Consider the following 8,798-nt stretch of genomic DNA (forward strand, 5'->3'; position numbering starts at 1 on the left):
TGCCTGGGAGCATCTAAGAACAGGTAGCTGTGACAGGTCCTCAGAAGCTTCTCATGCTGCAGATGTGAGACAGGAACTGCCAGGTGCCAGAGTGTGGGATCTCTTGTCTTTGGGAGCACTTGGGTCCCTAACAAGTGTAAGACTGCAAAACAGAACAACTTTGGAGCAGTGTTTTAGTGAAATAGTCAAAATTTGCACTTCTGTATCTAGCAGAGATACTGGTTTGACTGTAATTAAGAGAATTCTTCTTCATCACAGCATGTTGAAGAGCAGAGTTTGTGCTGAAGGAACCATCTTTCCCCTTGCTCGCTTCTAGCAAGTGAAGTAAAATAGAACATGGAGCCATGCCCTCGCTGGAGCTTTATAGTGCCCCAACCTGGAGAGCAGTTTTTGTTTCGTTTCACAGAATTAGTCCTTGGTCTCTTCTGTGCTGCTGTCCATCCTGCTCTCTCTCTGCTGTGCTTTTATTATTTTTCCCTTGAGTTTCCTTTCTATCTTGCTGGAGTTAGTGCTGTCTTCTGATAGTTCCGTTTCTCTCTGGTATCTGATAGGGTTCAGCAAAGAATCTTTCATAACACAAATACAACAGTTTGAAACACACTTATAAAACTGGTGGTGCCTCTGGCGATTGCAGGAGTGTTGAGAGAGTCTTAGTGATGTTCTCTGCTGGTTTTCCTTGTGCTCCTGGTACTCTGTACACTTCTCTGCTGTGAGTTACCGTTTACTGCAGGACCACGGGTTGCCTGTGGAAAGGTGGCTTTTACTTTTGAAAAACTGAGGAAAAACCTGGAAGTGTGTATGTCAATTAAATGGTAATCATTTGTTTGCATTAATTTGGTGTTAAATTTAATCTGTATCTCAGCTAGACCTCCTTGGGCAGGTTCTTTGGAGCTTACTCTCATTTCTGGAAGAACACTCTTTCTAAGTCGCTTTCACCCATTCAGTTAGCAGCGTAGTGAAAATCTAAGCAGGAAGCCCCCAGTGTGGAAAACGTGATCTGCAGGAAACAAATTCTTTATTGAAATGTTTATGCTCATGTGGAGTTTATTTGCTCTTGAAATAATATTGGAGCTTTTAGACACAGCTGGTGAAGTCAGCAGTGTTTGTGTAAATGCCAAGACCATGTTCTAGGCACTTGAACCTTCATCAGTGAGCAGTTTTTGAGTATTGTCTGTGTCCTCCTTTCCCCTTTTTAAAAAGAAAAAAGAAATTAAAACCTTTTTTTTTATATATAATTAACCTTAAGGCTGTGAATCTAAATGTTCTAAAGTTAAATAACACAAAATGAAAAATGCAACAGTAGTATCAATGGTACTGTGACCTTTTTATTGCTTCTCAGATGTGCATTAGCAGTATTCGCTGTTGATATCACAGAAAAGGCGAGACAAGAGTTGAGGTTACCGTGATGACATTGTCTTCATATCCCACACCCCCAAGCATCTAACCGTGCAAGGTCAGGGTCGTGTCGTAGGAAATAAATTTGCATTTGAATGTTACACACACAGTATTGACACAGAAAGTATCAGCCTTTGCCAGATGGGAGCTGACATACTGGCGGAGAGCTGCATTAAAAGCTTCCAAATATATCCTTGGGTTTTGTCATCTCTGCTGTCTTTATTTGTGTGAAAATTTCCCATATATTCTTTCATATTTTTTGGCAGGATATAATAGGAGTGGTGTTATGTGCAGCTAGCTCATAGCAATTCCCTTTATGTGAAATGATACATCAAAGGAGTAACTTGATTCTCATAACCAAAACGAAAAATAAGTGTTCTCAAAGCTCTCTAAAATTTAGCAATTAATATGCTTGAGCTACTAACCGACCACTCCCGTTCTGGAGAGAGAAGCAACGTTGTGCTTCCTCGGGGTTTCACTTCAAGAACCCACAGGAGTTCTGTGGACTCGGTTCTTGCTTTGGCAGGGTCTGTGGTAGTTACTCATCTCAGTCCGTAATCAACTGAAGCTTCCCGGTGTCATCTATTACTCTGGCTTCTGTTGTGGAAACAAGAAGGCAAGTTTGTGTGTTTCAGGTTACACAGTTATCTGTTTAATGTTCTTTCCCTGCCCCCTCCGCTTGTCTCCAGGTTCAGTTGAATGCTGGCCAGCTGCAGTATATCCGCTTAGCCCAACCTGTGTCAGGCACCCAGGTAGTCCAGGGGCAGATCCAGACGCTTGCAACCAATGCACAGCAGGTAATGCACTATGACAGCAGGGCTGACATTAACTGGTAAAGTGTTGTTCCCTAGCTCCTGAAACTGCAAATTCCAGTCGAATTTTACCAACTCTTGGGCTAGGGTTCCTGCGTTTCTTTTCTTCCTGTTACTTTCATCAGAATAATAAAGCAAGGAGCGTAGCGGAAGCCTCCTTTACCTGTACGTGGAAGGTGCATGCATATATGTGTGTGTGTGTGTCTCACTGTATAAAGCTCATGCTGCTTCTGAGCTGACTGCAGGTAAAACTTCAGTTCATCAACCTTCTCTTTACTTCTGCTCCTTCTGGCTGGGTGAGGGAGGAGCAGCCGTGCAGCCTCTCAGGGAAGCTGTTGCAGAGGTGAACCGTCCAGGCCAGCGTTGCTGCCAGCAGGTTGTCTCATGTTCTTGTTGAGACTGGTCGCTAAGGGATTCTTCTCTGCCTTCAGAGGACAGGAAGGCTGCTGCTTTTCTGTCATCCTGGAGGCCACGTTCTGCTCACGGAAGTCAGAGAGGACATGCTTGTTTGGTTTGGGACAGCTGAGTCCCATGTCCTTTGGTCTTGACTTGCGGTTAGCACCAGCATGGCTGCGGGCCGGCAGCGTCAGCCGTACCTTACCACGTGGTGGGGTGATGAAGTTTGAAAGAGTCTAAAAGGCAGCAGCAGAATGTTGTTAGTGGGGTTCTGACCCTCTCCAAAGTGCTGTGGGTGATCATCCTTCTCTTACCCTTGTAGATAACGCAGACAGAAGTCCAGCAAGGACAGCAGCAGTTCAGCCAGTTCACAGATGGACAGGTAAGAGCTTGGAGCTCGCTGGTGCCACGTCCCTTGGAAGTCAAAGGCTAGAAAGGCTGTCTTAAGGTCTGCATGTTCTAGCTGCTCCTGATAAAACACCGCTGCTAATGCCAAACCTTACCCAGGAGCAGGATAAGTGGATGTTGTGCCACTTTTAATTCAGGTAGATTCTCTGTGTTCAGCTGCACTTACTCCAAATTAATCCAGTCCCTTGCACTCTGGGTGGGATCCATTTCAGTCCTTAACCAGTTCAGGAATAAAGGTCTTAACATCTAGCTCGAGGGAGCCTGAGCTCAATTTGGGCATCAGAAATTCACAGAATTACTTCGTTAGGATTTAGCAACAAACGTGAAGCGGCAACTCGTGGTCTGGTTTTGGACCTGAGAGTTGCTGTTAATGCTGGCACTGAGCTTGTAGGGTTAATGCTGTGCAGCGTGTGCTTAGAGGGAGCTGGTGCTGAGTGTGGTGAGAACTGACTGTCCTTCCTTTCCCCTGCTTCTGTCTCCGCCAGCAACTCTATCAGATCCAGCAAGTGACCATGCCTGCAGGCCAGGACATCGCCCAGCCCATGTTCATTCAGTCCACCAGCCAAACCTCAGACGGCCAAGCCACACAAGTGACAGGGGACTGAACGGGGACGCTGTCGCATGTCTTCTCTCTGCGTGGACACGAGCACGTCCCAGCTTGACGTTGGCCATACCAGCCTGGTCTGATGAATACATCTGCTTCTGTGTATCTGTACTTGATACTGAGCCTATAGTAGGCTGCCATCTCCGGTGCACTAAACACCTTCCTCTGGTGGGTACAGAATATCCGCCAGACACTGACAAGAATGCAATATTTTTATTTTTAGAAATCAATATTTCAGCGTATTCAGCTGCTTGTTCAAACCCATAAAACTGAAAGAGAATGAATTGAAAGGAATTTGTAGCATCTCATTGAACAATGTGTAAAAAGTTTTTACCTAGTAAAATTATTAAAGGGTACTGCATCTGGTTTGTTGGAAGACCTTTATTCCTGGTGTTCTCTTTGTATTTTTTTTTCTCTGAATAGAGCTAGATTCAGTCCTCCCGTCTCAGTGGTTTATTAGGGGTGGATGGGGGGAGTGTGTGTGTTAGATTTTCCTCTCCTGCCTCCTTTTTTGGTTAAGCCGGAGCATTGGCTAGATGCAGCTCAAGGGCAGGGACTAGGGGAGGAGTAATTAAAGTGAAAACAAAAAAACATTCCTTGTATGATGACTGTATTTTCTAAGGGCAAAAGATTCTTTAATTTGGCCTGGTTTATTCCAGAAACTGATGGAAGTCTGGACAGACCCCAGCCCTGCTGTTAACTGTTGTAGTAGCTTCAGATGCATGTAATATAAGCTTCATAAAATGAAATAAATTTCCTTTGTAAGATAACGTGTGTGCTTTCTTTGAGATCCAAGGCCCAGACTCATCCTGCCAAGCAAAGAGCATCCTGAATCCCTGGAAAGTAGTACACCTGAAGTAGTGAAACTGGCGATGAGGTTTAAGGGGGGCCTGGAGAAGGGGTTGGAGGAGTGACACGAGTCTCCACGCACGGGCAGCTGCTGCTGGGGAAGGAAAACTCCGCTTCAGCATTTGGCTGGTGTGAGCTACTCGGTCTGGGCCAGGTCGCTCAGTCAGGCAGGGAGCTGGCTGCATTGCCTGCACCTCCTGAGCTTTTGAAATGCCAATTTTATTATTTTTTTAAATTTTTTCTGACCCAGGGAGCCAGCAGCGCGCTGCAGGAGCGGAGCGATGCGGCCCAGCGCCTTCCCCAGCATCAGCCCTCGGGTACCGCAGCCTTGTGCGGGCGGCGGTGAGGGGATGTGCCCCGCAGGAGCCGTCTCCTGGGCACGGAAAACACGAAGTGGGGGGGTGGAAAAAATACCTTCTGTGAAACCTCCGTCCGTGGGAGCGGCCGCGAGAGGGCACCCGTGGGCGGCTGCAGCCTGGAGGGGGCCGGAGCGGGGCTGGGGAGTCGGTACGTCCCCCCGGGGCCAGCGTGCGGCCAGTGGCTCTGCTCCCCAGCAGCCAGACCCTCTTGGTCCTCTGGTCCAAGCCACTGTCGGTCCCCGGCAGCCAGTTCCCACCCTGGCAAAGGCGCCTTCTCGCCTCTGCGGCGGGGCAAGGCGTGGGTTGCCTCCCCAGCAGCTCGGTTTGTTGGCAGCGTGTCCTTTTTGCTTGTGCCAGGGAGCAGAGCCGGGAAATGGGCTTGTAAGGATGGAGGGAGCCATGTGGCTCCTGGAAGGGCGAGCCGGGCAGCCAGGGCAGGCAGCTGCCTTGCCTTATCAGCCACTGGCAGAGGCAGCAAGCGTGGCTCTTCTGAAGGAAAGCTCTTTACCCAGAGCAGTTGTGTTTGCTCGAAATAGTTTAAATTTGAGTGAGACTAAATGCTTAAAGGATAGAAAATGGGAGTGAGACGCTGCTCTTGAGAGGAGGAGTTTCCAGCAGAAGCCTCTACCTCCAGTTGAAGGGGATGCTGGTTTCAACACGCTCAGTATCTCTCCGATGGTTGCCCAAAGTCTGATCTCATCCAGGAGTGTGGGCGCTTAATACTGAAGCTGATCGTGTTAATATTTAGCTAATGATGGAGATAAGGCTTGGTCTGTGCTCCTAGAGAAGCGCCCTGGCTGACTTGAACAGGAAAGGTATTTTGAAGAGAGCTGCCATCGTTTGTCTGTCCCAGGTACTGTAAACCTCAGACATCAATAAGAGCCAGATCTTCCCTATAAGGACACACGCCTTCATGTGATCTTCCGAGGGCGCATGGTGACAAATAGAGCAGCGTGGGGCGATGCAGAAGGAACCACCCCGTCCCCGAGAGGCTGGGCAGGCACCCGTGGGGAGGGACACGGGACCCTCTGCGGGCAGCTCGGCGCGGCGGGTGACGATGTATGAAGGTGGCGGAGGTGATGGCACCTCCGGGACCCCAGGGTATGAAAGCTGATGAGGAAGCAGCGCTTCCCTCCCAAGGCCCGGGTTGAGTTTCCTCGCGGGTGCTGAGCTCAGCAGAACCCCCGCGCGGGAGAGCGCCGGCCGCTGATGCTCGGGAGCTGGCAGCTTTACTGGGGGGTTTGCTGCTGACGGCCGCCCTTCCCCGAGGCTGCCGTGTCCAGCCACCCTCTTCCAAGGTAAAACTCACTGCACTGAAGGTCATGCTGCCGCTGTGGGGACCGGGAGCCCTGAGGGCCACCAGCCACGTATGGAAAAGTGCTCGGATGATGCTGTCCCATGAGCTCTGGGTTCACCACCGGCAGTGAGTGCCGGCAAACCGTGTTTCCACGGGGAGCGGCACTGGCTCTTCTCCACTGCCACTGCTGTGGGACTCTCCTCCACCTTCGCAGGGACCCAACGCTGCTGGACGGATTTGGTTGGGAACCAACCTGAGGCCGCTGAGCCAGCGCCAGGGAGCCCGGGGGTGCAAAGCTCTCCTGAAGTCCTCGTCCGTTCTTCCTTCCTCGCCTTCGGAGCTGGGGAAAGGAGCCGGGCCCCTGCCCCGTCCCGCGCCCCGGGCAGGCAGCGTTGTGGCAGAGCGGGGTGGAAGCATCCCTGTTCCTCCCGCGGGGCCGCTCTGGGACGTGCCCCAGCTCCCAGCAACGCTGGCACCGCTCCGAGCTCGGGGTCGGGGCAGGCGAGCGCTGACGCGGCCCCACCGCAGGACTGGGACCGGGGCTTTGCCCTGGCTTCGGGGCCCCCAGCCCGGAGGGGTCCCCGTCCCGCACCCGGCGGCAGGAGGGAGGGAGCCCTCCGAAGCGGGGCCCGGGCGTCCCAGCCGCTTGTTTGTCAGAGCGTGTGCGAGCAGCGAAGCCAGGAGCTAATTGCCCTGGGCCGGGGCCAAGCCCTCAGCAGAAGCAGGTGCTCTGCAGCCCTCCCCACGCCGCTGCCGCCGCTGCCGGCTGTCCCCAGTGCTCGCCCAGCTCTAGCCCTGGGTCCCCCGAGGCCACCTGCCCCCCGTTCTGCCTGTCCCGGCCACCGAGCACCAAATCAGGCTCCCTTGCACAGAGGGGGCTGGTTGCATCCTCCCCTCCGTGATGCCGCCCCAGCTCTGTCCAGGACTCCCCGGCATCCCCCCATCCAGGGAGCCAGGCTGGGACTTCGCTCCGGTCCCCACACCTGGGCGAGGAGTCCCAGCTCCCCGGGTCCCGCTTGCCCCACTCCCCAGCCTGCAGTCCCGCAGCTGCATACCAGGGCTGCAAAACTTACTGGAAATCCTGTAGATGCAAATCCTGGCCTCCCATCCGTGCCAGGAACTTGAGCTGCAATCCCAAGAGGGCAGCAGGCTCCGAGCACGCAGGCCTCCCCCCTCGCCATCACCCAGCCTCGCAAATCCTCTTTAAAGTCTCATCAGGGCTGGAGGGTGCGAGCGGCTCTGCGGGACCCCCGTGGCCAGGCAGGTTCTGACGGATGGGTCGGTACCGTGTTGATTCAGGCTCCCTGGCTCCATCCCAAACCCTCCCAGCTCCAGGATCGATGGAGGTTCCCAGGGTCTGTGCAAGTGACAAGGCACAGACGGGACCTGCCGCTTCCCCGCGCGCGGTCACCCACAGCACCAGCTCAGCGCCAGCTCCGCATCCCCGTTAACCCATCCCCATTAACCCATCCCCATTAACCCATCCTCATTAACCCATCCCCGGCGCTCAGCGACAGCGTCGCTGGTCCTGGACGGCCGCGCCTGCAGCCTTGCAGATTTTCCTTCACTACCAGGGGCTGCTCGGGGTCCAACCTGCAACAGAACCAGTGCAGGAGGCCGGACAGTGGAGCGGGTGGCTGGTGGGTGGTGGTAACGCGCCTTCTCCCCTACTTATTAGCAGCTCACTGATTGCAGCAAATAATTGAGAGAAGGGATGTCTTTGTTTAAAAAAAATTAGCAGTTCTTCTTCACTTACAAACAAAGCTCTGCTAAGGCTTCCCTGGCGAGCCCAGGACACCAGCCAGGGTGTTGCCCATCCAGTGGTGGAGCAGCAGCAGGAATAAAACAACTCCCACCTCCCCGGAGTCCTCTTAAGCGAGCGCCCACCTTGGCCAAAGTCCTTCCCAGGTCACCTTAACTCTGTCCCCTCCGCAGCCCGGAGGCTTTAATCAATCGCCAGGTGAAACCTAAACCTCGCGACCGAGGGGAATACGCTGAACCGAACGGCAGCCAGATGAAGGTCAGGGTGCTCCCGCCGCGGCGGCTCGGCTGCAGGGAGCGTCTGCCGGGGGCGAGACAGGCTGGGGGGACCCTGTGTGCAGCCACGGTCCGGGGGCTGCGTCCGCTTGGGGAGCACAGGGGGGCTGCAGGGGTTGGGGCTGGAGGGGAGCACAGAGGAGACGCCCTGGATACACTGGGGAGGATTTGGGTTGGGTTTAGAGGATTTCAGCCTCCACGGACACGGCCCTTGTCCCCACCTCGCTGCCGTGGGGTTCGCGTGGCGCTGGGAGGGAGAGGCGTCCTCGGAAGGGGGGTTGGCAGGCTGGGTCCTGGGGTGAGTTTTACCAGCACCATTTCCCCCATGCCCGAGTAAATAAAATCGTCTATTTATTGTGTGCGTTTCCCGAGACCTACCAAATACCGCAGTGCTCACGAGAGCCCGCGCCAGCGCCAGCATCTCCAACCGCCACGTTAAATAATTCACCGCCCAAAGCCTGGAACTTGCTCTCCTCTCCAGGAGCACCGGCCCTGGGGCGCCCAGGCGGGGTGGGGGGACCCGGCTTGTGCAGAGAGCGTGTGGGACGGGGCACCTCTGCCCCCGGCGTGCTCGGGAAGGGGATTCGTGGCAGCGTGCCTCAGTTTCCCCATCTGTTAGTGTGGAGCTGAGGGGAATAAGG

At 53.8% G+C, this 8,798-nt stretch overlaps 1 protein-coding gene across 3 annotated transcripts in view; it reads left to right on the plus strand.

Annotated features, from left to right (window-relative positions):
* Nucleotides 1-4,385, plus strand: part of NFYC (nuclear transcription factor Y subunit gamma) — a 35,014-nt gene extending 30,629 nt beyond the window's left edge. For 2 of the 3 annotated variants that reach the window (XM_068417613.1, XM_068417615.1), the window contains exons 8-10: nt 2,085-2,192; nt 2,926-2,985; nt 3,497-4,385. In XM_068417613.1, the coding sequence (XP_068273714.1) occupies nt 2,085-2,192; nt 2,926-2,985; nt 3,497-3,616 (288 nt within the window). In that variant the 3' untranslated portion in view covers nt 3,617-4,385. The remainder of the gene's footprint in view (nt 1-2,084; nt 2,193-2,925; nt 2,986-3,496) is intronic. The other variant, XM_068417614.1, reaches the window with a different exon arrangement.
* Nucleotides 4,386-8,798: the final 4,413 nt, after the last annotated feature.

Source organism: Nyctibius grandis, chromosome 24 (assembly GCF_013368605.1).
Source record: "Nyctibius grandis isolate bNycGra1 chromosome 24, bNycGra1.pri, whole genome shotgun sequence".
Lineage (NCBI taxonomy): Eukaryota > Metazoa > Chordata > Aves > Nyctibiiformes > Nyctibiidae > Nyctibius > Nyctibius grandis.